General features: G+C 38.4%; 1 protein-coding gene across 1 annotated transcript; it reads right to left on the reverse strand.

Annotated features, from left to right (window-relative positions):
* Nucleotides 1-59: 59 nt before the first annotated feature.
* Nucleotides 60-4,636, reverse strand: dhrs12 (dehydrogenase/reductase (SDR family) member 12). Its single transcript, XM_082508337.1, has 10 exons — nucleotides 4,427-4,636; nucleotides 3,761-3,894; nucleotides 3,583-3,665; nucleotides 3,213-3,305; nucleotides 3,042-3,123; nucleotides 2,610-2,671; nucleotides 2,417-2,521; nucleotides 2,241-2,331; nucleotides 1,976-2,113; nucleotides 60-403 (listed from the first exon to the last, which is right to left on the reverse strand). The coding sequence occupies exons 1-10, from the start codon at nucleotides 4,480-4,482 to the stop codon at nucleotides 291-293; spliced, it is 957 nt and encodes a 318-aa protein (XP_082364463.1). The 5' UTR covers nucleotides 4,483-4,636; the 3' UTR covers nucleotides 60-290.
* Nucleotides 4,637-18,153: the final 13,517 nt, after the last annotated feature.

An 18,153-nucleotide genomic window follows, 5' to 3' on the forward strand; every position in this document is an offset into this window, starting at 1 on the left:
ATATATATATATATATATATATATATATATATATATATATATATATATATATATATATATATATATTTATTTATTTTTGATTAACCAAGGAGCAAAAATAAAGTACAAGTCATCTTTCCGTAAACAACCACATTTACTTCACTAGATTTTGTTTTTCTGTATATTTTAAGTAAAGGTTGTTCTTGGAGGTTGAAGCTTTTCTGTATATTTAAAAAAAGATTGTGTAAACATTAGTAATCTGTGACGAGTGCTTGTTCTTTTTCCTTTTACAGAAACTGTTTTTTGAGGTATTAAGGTTTGAACTTTTGGGCGAACTCGTCCAGCGCTGCCAGAAGCTTCTCCTCCTCTTGCGGTGTTGACCGGGAGGAGGCGAGGGGCAAGTGTGTCGCCACTCCTTTACGATCTGAAAGACATTTTATGCGAATACATGAGACCTAACACAAAACTGTGACATTTAAGTGATCGATTATAAAAAGTTTAAATATAGGAGTTTTGCAGCATCACAAAAACATGAATGTGATGGCATGCCACACATGGTAAGCTCCACACCTCACCACCAGTTGATTCACCTTAGTTTAATTTACAGTCACTACTTTAAAATATTCTACTTATTGTTCAATATTGTTTCTTTATTAAATGTATTTATTTTTCCATCACACCTTCCAATGTTTATATGGCGTGCACACATTAACCTTGCAAGGTCAAAGTTCTGTTTTATGTTATATTAATACATCTTTCTTTGTTTGAGTTACCTGGGGTTGGCTTCTCCTCCTGTCTGGCAAAGGGCTGGGAGAGCTGAAGTACCACTGACAGCCTAATTGGATAGCACCACATGCTTCATTGCCTGGGGGGTGTTTCATGCGTGTTTAATTGTTTTGTATTAGTTGGTTATATGGCAGCCATCTTGTTTTCCCCGTGTGTGTCATTTGGTTTAGCTAAACCAGTATTTAAGTTCCCCTGTGTCATTTCAGCAGGTCAGTTTATCTGATGTTTGTTTGAGGTTTTGTTAATTATTATCTTGAGTTGACCTCTTTTATTGGTCTGCCTGTTTAAGTTTTGGCTTTGTTAAATATATTTTCATATTTTTGGGTCAATAAAACCCCTTTTTGAATTTAAACACCTGTGTCCTTTATGCTTTACTGCTTGGTCCCTGACAATGAACATCTTTGATCAATACTATTAAGCTACAATTACGCTCATGAATCACTTTTGCAACAAACTAAATAACCTGTGATTACAAATTTCATTTATGACTGTAAAAATGACAGAGTTGATTTTGCTTCTGATTTATGCAAAAAGTGAAACTGCTACTGGTCCAGGTGTTCAAATCTATCGGTGGTTTTTCTGCATGTTACGATCTTGGCAACAGACAGTCTCTACCAGCTGATAGAGCGCAGACAGTTCTACTGCCTGCAGTAACGTCCGCTATCGTGGAGGAGCTAGAGAGGAAACGACTGAATTTCAATGCTGGAGCTTTTTCCAGCAGTCATCTTGATCATCACGGGGAATGAGAGGTGTTTGGACAATAGTATGGATGAGTCTGGTGAGCTGTAAGGCGCCAGTCTCGTTACAGCGAGATTATGACAGACTCATAATTCCCAGACTACTGTGTGACTGTAGCTAGAATTTTTTGGGTGGACAGGGACCCAAAAAAGTCCATTAATCTGAGTGTTAAGAAGAAATATGGAGGGATTTCCTTATTTGTGATTGAAAGCGTAGTTTAATTCTAGACATGTTACTGCGAAACAACGTTTCTGTGGCCTCATTATTGAAGTCCCAGCTGTGGGAACAGTCATTGCTGCTGCTGGTTGAATCCAGTTGAAACTGACACAGATGTCATTCAAATGAAGCATTAGTAAAGTATTAGCAAGTGCTTAATACATAATTTATATCTTTTGCTACCCTTCAAGTTCCTTAGTTTCTCTCTGTGATTACAGAGAAAACCATGTTAGATATTTGCAAGTCTGTTTCTGACCTTGAAAGAAGAGCCCGCTCGGTTGCTTGGCGGCTGCTGCGGATATGGCGAGCCACACCACGGTGTCAGCTCCCATGGCCTCTGTCCTCAGCTTGGACTTCATCCTAGCGTGGAATGAAGGCATGGAGGTCTGGACCGCTACAGAGAGAAAATTCAAAACTTAAGTCACAGAGACAACATTCTCTTGTCAAAGGTTGTTATTCCATGAAAAACCTTTGTCTTCCAGTTAAATTCTTAAGTTTTAAAGTATCTTTCTTTTCTTCACCTGGTGTGTCTGCCCAGCCGGGGTGCATGCTGGAGAAGTGGATCTCTTTGTGCTGAGCAGCCCATCTTTCTGTCAGGATCACCTGCTGCCTCTGCCAGACAAAGAAAAAAAATGCATATCAATATAAATACCACAACAATTCCTCTGTAGACCGCTACGTCTTTCAGTCACTCTACTTTATTCTGAGCGTAGGCCATGGTCCCGTCAAATGTCCCCTTCTCAAATTGGAGGTCGTCCACGTCCAATTTCTGTGTGAGCATGCCACCTGAAGACACAGTAATCTGGAGCGGAAACAGAAGAAATCGTTCATTTTCAGTCGTGCATTTGTACATCCTGGTTATTTTTTTGTGCGGTTGTAATTCAACCCACCACTCTCGGGTCTTCGACCTTCTTCAGTGCAGGTATCAGTGCAGTGGTGAGGATGTATGTACCTGAAAAACAAAGTTACGCACAAAAGAGTTTTTATTTATAGCCAATATTAGTCTTTCACATACTTTTTTTGTTACAAATTTGCAGAAATGACATTAAATAACAACAATTTGTCAAGGCCAAAACCAGTGATCATTACAATCACCTCCCCTAAATTTAAATACAAAATGCTTATTTTAATGTTAATATTTTACATTTTGCCTATTTTGGAAGTTTTTTTAAGACCATCTTAATTACAGTCAGTCCTGAGAAGTCATTTTTGCAGGAAAGAAAATGTTGAACACTATCATTTTACACAAAGTTACGATTTAAAAACCCCGGCTTCCTTTTTGTTGTTAAAACTTCCATCTGAAATATGTGTTCTCGTCTTACCCAATGTATTTGTGGCAAAGTTCTTCTCCAAACCCTCCTCAGTTAGTTCTCTCTGGTTGACCATACAGCCCGCATTGTTGATCTGAGAACCACCATAAGCAGATTGAGATTAACGTTAACGTTAAAATATGTTTACTGCAGATGAGCCACAACATATCTGCAGTTACCCACCAACACATGCAGTGTGTTGTTCTGTGAGAAGCTCTGCGCAAACTCCCACACTTGCCTGGCGCTCGACATGTCAACAATGTGGACGTGAACATTCTGGGAATAGACAGGAAAATTAAAGGTGTGGGTTAGTTTTAAGTCTAATCTAATTGGGTGGAAAAGCAGGTATGAATATTCTCATCTATTTTGTTTTGTTTGATTGCTTTATTTTCATTCACGTTTCTTGACAGAACATTTTAAAAATCTGATGGAAAAAAAACAAGAATGTGAGCATATTTTTATTAAAGAAAAAGCAAAGCTTCACTTTATTTCTGGGAGAGAACTCCTGTATAAAAAAGAAAAAACTCAGACAGATGAACAGTTAAAATCTCACCTCATTTTTACTGCTTTCAACAATTTCACCTTTGGCTGCTTCTGCTCGCCCCTTGTTTCGACACACCATGTGAACCGTTCCCCCTACAGACACAAACGAAAACATGATCAACATTTGACACACACAAATACCAGCAGGAAGGAGGAAAAGTGCCTTCTGTCAGCTGTGAGACTCTCACCTCTCTTAGCGATTTCCTGCGCTGCAGCTTTCCCTATCCCGCTGTTGGCACCTGTCACCATGAAGGACCTTCCATTCAGGTTTACATCCAGGTCAGCTGGAACAAAATGCTTTGCTGCTGCTTCATAGCCACTCCTGGTACGAGCAAAGAGGAATGTGTGAGCACATTACACTGTCACCCATATTTCTACATGCACTGATGTAACAGTGTCATCACTATTGGGTGTGGTTACTAGGATACAATAAGCATACCATAAGCAAATCACAAAATATAACGGCCTAATAATTTGGGTAATTTATCAAGTAAAACAGTCTTCCTCCAAATGACACTCTCCTGCTTTATACATGTCTTTATCCACTGTGTTAATTTGGGTTACTGGTCACGTCAGAAAACATGTAAGAAGCACTTTCACTGTTTCAAACATCTTGAGGTTGTAGTCTTGATTATACGGTAAGCTTGCAGCATTGTGTAATCGTTTACCTGTAGCATGCTGTCGGACACAAACGCGCAGTAACCGAGTGCTATCACTAACAGAGCAAACATGTAGTTAAACTTTGGGCGGCGTGTCGGAAGGTTATGTAGCCTATATGTACCGCAAACAATTAAGACTACAAGTCATTTGACTACATAATAGAGTCCTATTAGAAAAGGAAACTGTCTACTTACTTTGTATACTCCTGGAGTCCTTTGACAAGCCACACAGTATTCCTGTAAAAGGACATTTTAATACGCGCAGCTTCTCTACACAATTGGCTCTTTAGTCGCCCTAACAGTGGACACAATCCAGTATTTGCGTTTCATAAGGATGACTGCAGCTTGTTATGTAGTAAGCGAAGGTCTGTAGTGAGAGATGGGCGGAGAATCACGTGTATAAGCACCGGAAGTGTATTTCATAACGTATGTATACTGCCCCTGGCGGAAATGTTTGCTTACTGCTGTTCCGTAAACAGCTGCGAAACAAACCATCCTTTCATTTAAACAAACAAATTTAAGCTCAGTTTGAACTGATGTCAAAGAACCTAAAGGAGAAATGGCTGTTCGATGCATCTCTGGCAGTCGTGACACAGTGAGTTATAATTATATGAGTGTTTGTTTCGGCTCGTTCGACAGAGTTGTCAGGATGGCCGAGTGGTCTAAGGCGCCAGACTCAAGGTTAAACCTTCCTGTAAAACGGGACTTCTGGTCTCCGAATGGAGGCGTGGGTTCGAATCCCACTTCTGACAATACTTTTTTTCTTTCTGTGGGCTACGCTGATTTCTTTCGTCGTTCTTCGCTAACTACGTTTATACAACATGTTATCTTACAGGATACATTATCGTCCCTTCTCCGCAAATGAAAAAACATGACAGTCTTAAAACACTGACATGTTTTAAGACTACTATGCATTTTAATACTACTAATAAACCGTGTTTACGTTTAAAAATAAAATACGGAAACAGAATCGTAGTTTATAATCCGCACATTTCTCCTTCAGGGTAATTCATTCATAATCACATGTCAGTTCAACTACATGTAAAGTGCTGCCAGAGACAATAAATAAATAAATAAAAAGTCGAGTCTGTGCTTAAAAAACTGTTATGTATTTTACTTAGATCTCCGTCTCGGTCTTGAACTGATAATTTATAATATATGCTTAAAAACTTGAGTTTACCGTCTTCTGGCCTCAGATATCCAGGAGTACATATTACCAGTTCATTTAAAGCTTTCCAAACTGCAAATTTTAATCATTGCTAACCTACGTAAGGTTGGCTTTTCAAAGGTCAGCAAACCTTCCTGTATAACTTCTTGGTAGGATTAATATTATAAAAATGTTTTTCCCACTGATTTCATCATTTATATGGGCAAACAAGATTACTCAACCAAAATGATTGTTTCCACTTGGGAGCAGGTACTTCTTAGGTTTGGCGAAGATTACTGGGACAAAGTAGGCTAATTAACAGAATTCATACCTCATTTTCATCTGCATATTCAGTTTAAGACAGTATACAGATTACACATCTAAAATATACACCGGCATTCCTGACCTGTGCAACAGATGCAAAACCTCCTACCTGTTAATTAACTCATATGTTTGTTTGTTTTTTACCTGCCCAACACTTCAGTTATATTGGACTTTTTATTTTGAAGTGCTCTCTCATGTTTTGAGTGTTACACAATCCTTGTCCACTAGTTTCTCCTTTTTTGTGTTTCTGAAGATTCCACCCTAAACCTTAGCCGTAAGCAGCTGGACGTTATAGCTTTCACTTCAATGCTGGCACAACGTAGAATTTTGCGGTCTTGAAAAACTTCTCACCCTGAAAGATTCTATGTTCTTTTTAAAAATGGAGAAAATAAAATTCAGACTCAGAGGAAATGCTAATAGGTTTTCACAGGTGTGGCAGCAATTTATCATTTATATCACTTTGAGTACCTTGTTTTTTTTTTTTGTTGTTGTTGTTTTAATTGAGGGTGGTCTCTCTGTGTGTGTTTTATTTACTTATTTATTCATTTATTTCTGTTATTGGATTGGTCCTTGGGATGGGTATTAGTTATATGCTGTTCAGTAGTTCTCAAAAATCATTCAAATTGTAACGGCCTGAACTGTATTGAGGTATGTCTTTGTATCATTGGTACTTGTTTTATTAGGCCTGATATATCAAACTACATGTAAAAATTCTATAAATAAACAGGATCCCCCCCCCCCCCCAAGAAAAACTTCACTTTACCAATTTTCATCTATTAATCAATATATTGATTTTGCACGGGTCACTTATTAATTCTTGGAACCCATTTTATACGAAATTTGTCTCGTTCAAATCTTTATTCGTCAATCGAGATTTTCTTTATTTTTTCTACTATTTATTTAAGGATGAATAAATGAATTTCCTTCTTTCAGACTTCTTGCCAAATGTTTTGTCAAAGTCGTCTACAATGGTGTAGCAGCAGCTCCCCCTGGTGTACAAAAGGAAGTGCTCTCGTGATATCCTGTGACAGAAAAAAAAGGATTAAAAACGAACATTGTCAAGTACTCGTTATTGTTTTGAAAGCTTTGTTGTAACGAAGCAACAGCGCCGCCTGGTGTATAAATGAAAAAAAGCTTACAGCACCTGGTATTCCCAGGCGGTCTCCCATCCAAGTACTGACCAGGCCCGACCCTGCTTAGCTTCCGAGATCAGACGAGATCGGGCGTGTTCAGGGTGGTATGGCCGTAAGCGACTGTCATAGTAACAGGAAACATATTTATATGCAACAACAAAGGCTGGACGCTAAAACAAATGTAATGCAACGTGTTCAGGGTGGTATGGCCGTAAGCGAGTGTGGCGCTAACAAGAAGCATATTTATAGCTATTTAGTCCAATTCTCAACACAGGTCGGCTAGTTGAGTAGTGTTTTTTGTCTTTTCTCTTCCTGGCGGTGCCTCTATGTTTTTCTTATTAACGGAAAGACGAAATAAAAACAGAAAATAAAAGTGAGCCGTAACCCAAACAAACTTAAGGTTCTTAATAAACTCTACGCTAAACTCTTTAAAAAATGCCGCTTGTCTTTACAAAGTGATACAAAGTCTCAGCTGCAAACTTTGGTTAGCAGCAGTGAAACAGCTTTCTGACGGCCGGGGATCGCAGTTGTCAGGATGGCCGAGCGGTCTAAGGCGCCAGACTCAAGGTGACAAACCTTCCTCAACACGGGACTTCTGGTCTCCGAATGGAGGCGTGGGTTCGAATCCCACTTCTGACAATTCTTTTTGTTCGTTTTAAAAATTATTAATAAAAACTATTATTCAGTTTAGCTTTAGTTAAGTACCTTGATAACGACCACTTTACAAATCCTGCTTTGTATACGAATCAAAACCTTTTTAAAGCTGAAAAATAGGATAGGACAAATAGGATAGGATAGGATGATAGGACAAAAAATGTGTAAATGTGACATGAAAAATTCTTTCAACAAGGAGTTCCTCAAATAGGCACACATTAACATTTTTACAATTCAGTGCTCTTGTAGCAGAAATACTGATTATTTTACTTATCTGTCTCCTCCCATCTCCACACCACTTTACCCTTACCTCACTTCTCATTCCTTAGGCCTACCCCCTCAATAAAACCATCTTCCCACTCTTCTAATCACTCTTTTTTCACCTCCACATTGCTGATAGTTGAGTTTTTCATCCACTCTTCTGTCATCATCTATGACAGGGGTGTGGAACTCCAGGCCTCAAGGGCCAGTGTCCTGCAGGTTTTAGATCTCACCCTGGGCCAACACACCTGAGTCAAATGATTAGTTCATCACCAGGCCTCTAGCGAACTTCAAGACATGCCGAGGAGGTTTTTTAGCCATTTAAATCATCTGTGTTGGATCAAGGACACATCTAAAACCTGCAGGACACTGGCCCTTGATGTAATTTGTAATTTGATTGCTGTATATCTTTCAGCAATGATACCAGATCATTACTTGTGAACATGATAACTTACACTGAGGCAGGTTCTAGCTATGGGCAGCCCAACACATCCACCCAAAAAAGAAAAACTCTCCCACCTCTCATGATCTTATTGTGATCAGAGGTACAATGAAATGTTGAACTTAGTGCAAGTAAAACCCACACAAACAGCCATTTTTGATAAATATATAAAATTTCACCTCTCAGTCTTTTCCCCCATAGCTGTGTCCCCCGATGAGGAGTAGCAGCGCCCCCTGGTGTATAAATGAAAAAAAAGCTTACAGCACCTGGTATTCCCAGGCGGTCTCCCATCCAAGTACTGACCAAATCAGGTCTTAATAACTTAGGATTCGTACTGAAGATAAAACAAACTTGCTCTTTGTTTTTCTATTTATATGTTTTCAGTTTGCAAAACCTGGAAAGTGTATTGACTCCTACATGTCACTGTTGTACCGTTTTTGTTGTTTTTGTTGTTTTTTTTTTTTATCATGTATTGCATACTTTCTGCGCATTTGTTTGATAAACATGAACGACCTTTAATTATATTATTTACACATATTTTACAGTTGAAAAGCTCAGAATATTTACGCTCACGGCCACTCAGAACACCCCTGATCTTGGAAGCTAAACAGGAGCAGCTCGGTACTTGGATTAGAGACTGCCGTGGAAATGGCAAGTACTGTATGATTGTCTTTATACACCAGGGGCGCTGCTGCTTCATCTTTGTTTTTGACTTTTGAGCTCATATTTGCTTCATATGAGCTGCTCTGGTAAATAATACCGTGACGTAACAAAAAAATACACTGAAGCAGCAGTCTGCACTGTAATAAGGGAATATTCACCCATTAAAAGACAACACTATTGATGAACTTCGCATTGCAGAAGTGACATAAACTGAAATGACATATGTCACCATATAAATTGTCATCTACACAGATTCTAGAGATGGACCTATCCGATATTACGTATCGGTCCGATACTGACGTAAATTACTGGATCTAATATCGGAGAGAAACCCTATTAGTTAGGTTGCTTAATATTTCTGCTAAGTACTCTTTAAAATACCAGAATAGGAATGATGGAGTATAGGTTTAAGTTCATTAGATTGATCAGTTTTGCTGAACTATGAAATATTTTGGGTGCAGTGTATTTTTTTACACGTAGGTATAACAGAATAGCTTTAGTGTTGTTGTTTATTTAAACTTGAGTATGAACTTATACAAAATGCAGCAAGATATTAAAAAAACAGTTTTATTGATTAAAAAACACACTATATCGGATTCACATCGGTATCGGCAGATATCCAAATCTATGATATCGGTATCGGACATAAAAAAGTGGTATCGTGCCATCTCTAACAGAGTCAGTGTTATGTTTTGTTTTTTCCCATCCAGAGGTGGTCTCTCAACCAAGTACTAACCACAACTACCCGAGTTCAGAAGGAGATCAGAAGAGACTGGGTTCTTCGAGGTTTGTATGACTGTAAGGAACGTCATAACTGATGAGAAGGCTGTTTATGTATCAAATCATGATGCTTGCTGTCTCTTGTCTTTAGATTAAGACTTTTAAAACTTGTTTAAAGACCATATGATGGCAGCAATGATGAAACAGTGTTATAATGCTATAAATTTAATGTGTGGAAATTCGATGAAGTGGCTGGAAATATTACTACTTGCAGTTGAGAAAAAAAAAGTGTATTTTGTTTGAAAATGTAAAAGCCGTGGCCCGTGACACAGATATCCTGCAAGTTATAAGATCTTATTGTTTTGAAAGCTTTGTTGTAACGAAGCAACAGCGCCGCCTGGTGTATGAAAGCAAAAGCTTACAGTACCTGTAAGGCGGTCTCCCATCCAAGTAAGTATTGCTTAGCTTCCGAGATCAGACGAGATCGGGCGTGTTCAGGGTGGTATGGCCGTAAGTGACTATGAAGCCAACAGGAAACATATTTATATGTAACAACAAAGGCTATGAACTGGAAGCTAAAACAAATGTAATGTACATTTGTAGTTTACTATTTTGTTCTTTCCGCCATATTCTTATTTTGGGAAACCCGAGAAGTATATTGACTGCTACATTTCATTGTTAAAAGGGCTTCAACCTGTATATCTTTTTTTCCAATCAGTTTTGCACGGGATTTTCACGTTTTTAATTCACAATTCGATTACTGTGACAATCTAAAACTAAACGCAACGAACACTGAGATGCATAAATAGACTTCACGTGGGTGAAACTGTTGCTTACGGCCATACCACCCTGAACACGCCCGCTCTCGTCTGATCTCGGAAGCTAAGCAGGGTCGGGCCTGGTCAGTACTTGGATGGGAGACCGCCTGGGAATACCAGGTGCTGTAAGCTTTTGCACCAGGGGGCGCTGCTGTAATCTAGTGGTACTTTCCGAATTTTTGTGCTTCATATTTGCTGCTTTACTAAATAATATGGTGAAATAACAACAAGAAATAAAGTTAACGTGTGATAATGGAGACATTCAGGAAGGAGGTTCTGCAGCATCCGGTCCCGTACCAGCAGACTGAGAGACAGCTTTTTCCATCAGGCCATCAGACTGCTGAACACGTCATAGACACCTCAGCTTCACTACTGGAACTTTAACATTATGCACTCCATACTGTACAGTAATGCCACTGTTTTGCACGTCTCAACTCTGTATATATATATTTTTTTATATATTTTATTTATTGTTTACTCTATTTAATTTGTAAAATATGTGTACACACACACACACACACACACACACGTAGAAAAATATTTAGTATACACATCCAGAAATGCATACACTATTATATGTTGTACATATATTTATTAGTTTCAGATGTAGCCATTCTTGTATTTTGCTTGTTTACATTATTGTATTTTGCACAACTCTGTTGCTTGTGAAGCTCGCACACAAGAATTTCACTCACATGTGCTGTACCAATGTACCTGCACATGTGATGTGACAATAAAAGTGATTTGATTTGATTTGATTTGACATTTAATTCAGTTCAATTCAAATCAACTGTAAATCACAATAGCTGACTCAAGGTGCTTATCCATCTATTAAAAGACAACAATATTGACAACGATAATTTTTGTCAAAGATGTTTTTTTTTTTTAAATCATTGCTGTTTTAAAAAAAAAAAAACTATTCATAACTGAAATTAAGTGAATAAGTGAATTTCGATCCTTGGTGATTTTTGACATCCCTGCTTTTCAAAATTGTCTCCAGTAAAAGATGCAGCAACACCCACTGGAGCTTGTCACGCAAGTACTACCCAGGGCCTGATTCCAATTACCTTCTAAGACCAGAAGGGACTGGGTCCTTCGATGGTTGTCTTACTGTATAACAGAACTCATGAAAAGGCTGTTTATGTATCAAAGTATAATGCTTGCTAACTTCTGTCTTTAGATTAAGACTTTGTTTATTCAATGAAATTAATTCAATTCAATTAAAGACAGTGATGACAGGATTAACGAAACAGTGTTATAATGCTATAAATTAAAAGTGTTCAAATCCAACAGAAGACTATAGAGTGTCATGAGTTTCAAAACATAGAAGACCTTTAGGTTGGATCCATTTTTTTAATCAACAACAACAACAACAAAAATACAAATCAGCATGACATAAAAATATCCTGGGGTTATGGCCATACCCCCATATTAATATTAGTAACAGTAATGCATGTGCAGGGGGCATGAGCACCTGCCCCTTTCTTCTTAGGTATCCAAAGTGTCCTTTTCTTCAGGCATTTTTTGTTAATTTTTTAAAAATGTGTGTGTATGGTCTTGCCGTGCCCCTTAACAAAACTATTAATCACAATTTTGCTAAGTAAAAGAAGCTGGCATGCATTGGTCACATGATGAACATTAACCAATGCTCACTCTTGATGGCAGAGAGATGACAACGAGCTCATTAAGAGCACACACGTTTTTTGCAGCCTGGGCGATGTGGAGCTGCAGAACAAACACACAAATTAATTGGGTGGCAGACTGATGTAACCAAAAAACCAGTAAGTAGGGTGTATAGTCTTTAGCACACAGGAAGGTTAAGAGTATTATTATGCACACGTTAAGTTGACTTGTGGCAGCTGATGAATTGAAACAACTGAGCATGCTGTGTGTGCACAGTATGTGTCTATGTGAAGAGGGTGAAGAGGTTGGAGGCAGTATTACTTGCCGGTGAGACATGTATTTTGTTTGAAAATATAAAACCCCCAGAACTGATATAGTAATAATAAATATTACCTGCTAAATTAAAAAACAATAGAGAAAAGATGAAAATTTATCAAAGTCTCACTTTAAGAAAACGCTCTGTACTGTTATGAAGAGCAACAGCGCCGCCTGGTGTATGAAAGCAAAAGCTGGTATTCCCAGGCGGTCTCCCATCCAAGTACTGACCAGGCCCGACCCTGCTTAGCTTCCGAGATCAGACGAGATCGGGCGTGTTCAGGGTGGTATGGCCGTAAGCGACTGTCATAGTAACAGGAAACATATTTATATGCAACAACAAAGGCTGGACGCTAAAACAAATGTAATGCAACGTGTTCAGGGTGGTATGGCCGTAAGCGGACGCTGACATCACAAGATGGCTTTTTATATGGTAGAAAACACGAACTATGTTGGCGTATTTTGATTTATTTCTTCGATATGAATCAGATTTTAACAACTTGGGATTCGTAGAGGAGCTTAAACACATATTCAGTGCTATATGTTTTTAGTTTTTTGAAACCTGGATGAGTATTGTCCTTTGTTTTAATTTTGTTTTCTGGTCCAAAAGTTTAGGTTATTTAAGATAAATATATTTTAGCTGGGCTCAAACTGATATTATATTTATTATTAGAAGTTTTCTACTGGATTGACACGTTTTTAATTTACAGGACTGAGAGTTCTAACCAAACATGATAAGAATATATGAAGAATTAGTACTGCCACGCCATTACCATCTTTGTGTGGGCAAAGATAAATCCAAATCCAAGTGGGAAGCTAGCACCCCTTGACATTTGCACGCATAAATATGGTTCAAGTTACTAAATAATATGGTGACATAAAAAAAAGGCACAGCTTTTGTTTTCAAGGAGTCAGAGTGTAACCGGTGTGGTTCTGCGTTGTGTCTGACGATAAAAGGTAAAAGAAAGAAAGAAAGACCTCCAAATAAATTCCTTCCCCCCATGCTGCTGCCATCCTTGTCCATAGTCTTATTACATCCCGTATTGATTACTGTAATTCCCTCCTATTTGGTCTCCCTAAAAGGTCCCTTCATAAACTCCAACTTCTTCAAAATTCTGCAGCTCGGGTCATAACTTACACTCCGTTAAGTGCTCATATTACCCCAGTTCTTCAGCAGCTTCACTGGTTGCCCATAGAAGCCAGGATAAACTTTAAAATCTTACTTCTCACGTTCAAATGTATCCATAAATCTGCTCCTTCATATTTGTGTGAGCTGCTCCATATCACCACTGTTTCCCGCCCTCTCAGATCATCATCTGCTATTCATCTTACCGTTCCGTCCTCACATCTTATTACTATGAGGAACAGAGCTTTCAGTCGCTCTGCTCCCCGGCTCTGGAACTCTCCTCCTCCTGCACTAAGAAATATTGACTCCCTCTCCGTATTTAAGACACAGCTCAAAACACATCTGTTAAACTGGCTTATTCGCTTTAATGCTGGTTTTATCTGTTGTCACGCTCTGTTTTGTAATTTTAACTTATTCTATGTATTTTATGACTACTTTTCCTTTTATTAATTGTGTTTTTTGTAAGGTGACCTTGGGTTTCTGAAAGGCGCCCTCAAATAAAATGTATTATTATTATTATTATTATAACAAGATGTGATTTATGACCTTGTTACATGGGCATGCTTTTCTTGTCTTTTAAAATATGTCAATGAGAGCTTGAATCTATCCTGTGTGTATAAATGCACACACATTTGCACACATTCTCCCATCCAAGTGCTAATGAGACCTGACCCTGCTTAGCTCCTGAAAATTGAGCATGTTTGGTATGGTAAGCAGCAGCATTTACGGTACTAGGTGCACAATGACTCTGACTTGGCTTGTCTGGCTTCTTCTGTTTTTTTCCAACCTTACACTCTTGGGTAGGTGACATAGTTTTAACATGACAATTAAAAGTGATTTACTCTGATTCTTAAAAAAAATAAAATAAGATAGGCTCACTTATATTATACAGAAATAAACATTGGATAACTTATAACCCTACAGTGTGCACTAGATGGCAGTCTTCCATAAGCCTTCCAACCACACAAAGCAGTGTAACTGTAAGGTCACAGTGATGGTTTCTCCAATACACAGCTTCATCTCACACTATCCACAGGAGTATGATGACTGTGCTGCACTTGTTAAATAAAAGATGAAAAGTTTGAAAAACCACTCGAAGTGCTTCACGATACTGCACCTCCACTGCTGAAAGGTTTTGCCATCAAAGAACAGATGGCCAAAAAATATCTGCCTTTGCACAATCTGCCTTTTCATTAAAGCTTCTAAATAGTCTGAAAACAGCTGCAGTCTTCATATTGTTTCCTCATGATTCTAAAAAATGGCCATATATTTTGTAGGATTTTTATATATGTTTATATTGAAATGGAGTAATCTGCAGATTGAACGGTGCGGATCAAAATATGCATGTCAAATATGCGTGCTTGATAACACCCTACTTGTATCTATTACTCTGAAAATGTATTTTAACGCTACAAAGACAGCTGTGTTTACTTGGCTTGGGATTGCATTTTAAAGCTGGCTAATAGCTACATCAGATATCTTTCCATTTCTGTAAAATTATCATTTTTGTATATGAAAACCCCCCAAAACACTAAGCGCTTGAGCTTCAAATAACAGCTTGGGATAGGCACAATCTGCGGTCATTATTATAATATCAAATTATTCTTGAATTAACATAATTGTAATAATTGAACTTGCTCTTTTATAGATTCTGAAACATTTAAAACCCATTTGTTTTACCCATGATTCCATGAACACAATTACAAGCAGTATAGACCAGATCCCACAAACTTCTTTTTGTACCACTTGGAGCCCAATAACGGGTTACTCCAACTGTGTGCTAACACTGCTGAGATAACAACAAGCTGAGAGCCTGTAAAATGTTGCATTAAATTTCTTTCAGCCGCCTGAAAGATTTCTGATATTGGGATGGTACTATAGACTGCATATAAGTGTTTAAGGCACAACCTAATCATCGTATCCCTGGTGGTTAGTTTCTTGATTTTACCATAGAAAGAATTAAAGACTGTTGCCAAGCTCGGTCTGAACATCTTATTTGTTCTGTTCCCATGAGCCAAGCCTGCTGGAGGGGTATCCCCCACTGTCCTCAAGTCCTCTCCAGCAGACCAGCGGAGCTACACAAACAAGACCTGGGGTCCAGTCAATTTGTCCGGACAAATGTGGGGATTTGGGACCACTGCAAGCTATGCAGGGATGAGTGCTTTTTGTTTGTGTGCCAAGTAACTCCCCTCAATCCCTTGGTCTCTTAAGTCACTCTATTCACCCAAGTCTTTGTCTGGTTTATCTTGAACCTGACACACTGAACTAAGGAAAAGTTCTTTCTTGCCCTTGTTTATGTTTTAATTCTGTCTTTGGAAAGATCTGTGTGCAGTGTCCAGGTACCAAATTAGCATTTTCTAAACATTTGGTTGGACAACTTTTTCTCTTTCACCCAGCTCTCACCTCTGTGGAAGAAGAGATCACAGAAGGGTGATAGATGTTGAGCAGATGGGGTGGGGTGTGTGCCCCCCCCTTACACCTCCACCCCTGGTCAACAATGAGCGAAGTTCACACTGCATCAGCACAAGTGGCTGAAACAATCTGAGAAAGTGGCTGGAGCAACGCAGCACCTCAGTCCCCTGTTCTCCACTGGCCCAGTCAGCCCGTCTGTGCTCTTCTCAGCATGCTGATCAGAGGATTAGGTTGCAGTGGCAGCATCGAGTCAAGAGCATGTTGAAGAAAGGGAAAGGCATGCAGGGAACACGAGTTTCAAGACAGTTTCACACGCACCCACACAAGAAGGCAAGCAGACGGGTATAAGAAGGACCACACCACACTTCCTGTACTTCTGACAACTTGTCGGTAGAGGGTACCACAATTCTGTTGTGCAATGTTTGTACAGGCATATATGTATATATATAAAAAATCAAATAAAAACCAAATATGTAGACACTAAATAAATAGGAGGAGGATGGATAGAGGAAAAAAGGAAAGTGTATTAGGAAGTGCAGATGATTAGAAAGGAGGAAGTTAGGGTGTTATGAAGAGGATGAAGACTGGAAAGGTCCAGATGACACAGTCCAGATGATGAGTAATTTCCCCATGGGGATCAATAAAGTATCCATTATTATTATTATTATTATGACATATTTGTTGAGGTATTTCCAGGAGAGAGGGCAGTGGACTTTAACACAATGTCTCAAGAATAGAGAAAATGTGTACTGGTACCAGTTTTCAAGAATAAGGGTGACTGCAGAGCTGCAGTAACTACAGAGTGATAAAGTTGATGAGCCATATCATGACGATATGGATAAGAGCTATTAAGGCGAGGTTAAGAAGCGAGGTGACACGAACTGGACGTCAATAATGCAATGGCTCCTTCTTTAGATAAGTATAATACTATTTGTGCACTAAAATATAAACTAAACCAAATATTATCTATTAATATTAATAGAACTTTCACTTTTGTGAGACAGAACTACTTTGAATTTGGGGATAAACCCCATAAGTTGCTAGCCAGACAACTAAAGAAACTAGAAAATGATAGAGCGATTCATAAAATCAGAACAAGTAACGGAAATCTGGTCACATCACACAAAGATATCAACGACAACTTTAGACAGTTTTATGAATCCCTCTATACTTCTCATCCCACTGCAGGGCCTAATGAAATGCAGGAATTTTTAGATAAATGTGATCTTCCTGTGTTAGACCAGACAAATGCCAATATTTTGAACGCTAAGATCACAATTGAAGAAATTACAAAATCTATCGGATTACTAAAAAACAACAAGAGTCCAGGCCCTGATGGGTTAGGGAATGAGTTTTATAAATACTTTAAGATCAAATTAAGTCCATATCTATTTAAATTATATAACCATGCATACAAAATGAGCACCCTACCTCCAACATTGAATGAAGCAACTATTATAGTACTTCCAAAAAAAGGCAAAGCATTGGAGGAAGTGGGATCATATAGACCTATTTCTCTATTAAATTCTGATCAAAAAATTCTGGCTAAAATACTAGCGAGTAGACTTAATACAGTAATAGATAAATTGGTGCATTCAGACCAAACAGGTTTCATTCCAAACAGGAGTTCTTTTAATAATCTTCGACGTCTATTTAATATAATCTATTCCCCCAAGGTACAACAGGACCTACTTATACTTAGCTTGGATGCCGAAAAGGCATTCGATCATGTGGAGTGGTCCTACCTCTTTGCAGTCCTAGAAAAATTTCAACTGGGACAAGATTTCATCTCTTGGATAAAACTACTTTATAATAATCCCACAGCCAGAATTCTTACAAATCAGACATTATCAACTCAGTTTAAACTCAGCAGAGGTACAAGACAAGGATGCGCTCTTAGTCCATTATTATTTGCCCTGGCTTTGGAACCCTTAGCACAGACAATTCGAACCCATATGGATATACACGGTTATGATACAACATACACTTCTAATTCTATATCGCTCTATGCTGACGACATATTACTATACATAACAAAACCATTAATATCCCTCCCAGCAATTCTCTCCGTGATTGATAAATTCAGTACTTTCGCAGGCTACAAGATTAACTGGGGAAAAAGCGAAATACTGCCCATTAAATTAGAGAATAAACAATGGCTTACATCTTTCCCATTTAAAATAACCTATGAAAAAATCACTTACTTGGGCATTACAATACCAAAAAAACACAGCTCCCTAATGAAAGAGAATTTTCTTCCCTTACTGGAGAAACTTAAAAATAA

This window comes from Aulonocara stuartgranti (genome assembly GCF_965226115.1).
Source record: "Aulonocara stuartgranti genome assembly, chromosome: 16".
In the NCBI taxonomy this organism is placed as follows: domain Eukaryota; kingdom Metazoa; phylum Chordata; class Actinopteri; order Cichliformes; family Cichlidae; genus Aulonocara; species Aulonocara stuartgranti.

Bases quoted from the DNA above. Each gene is read 5' to 3' on its own strand.
- dhrs12 (XM_082508337.1), bottom strand. From the start codon at position 4,482: ATGTCCTTTTACAGGAATACTGTGTGGCTTGTCAAAGGACTCCAGGAG. The intron at 3,306-3,582 runs GTGAGATTTTAA...GTCTATTCCCAG, and splicing joins TTGAAAGCAGTAAAAATGAG to AATGTTCACGTCCACATTGT. The intron at 2,522-2,609 runs GTGGGTTGAATT...TTTCCGCTCCAG, and splicing joins AGGTCGAAGACCCGAGAGTG to ATTACTGTGTCTTCAGGTGG.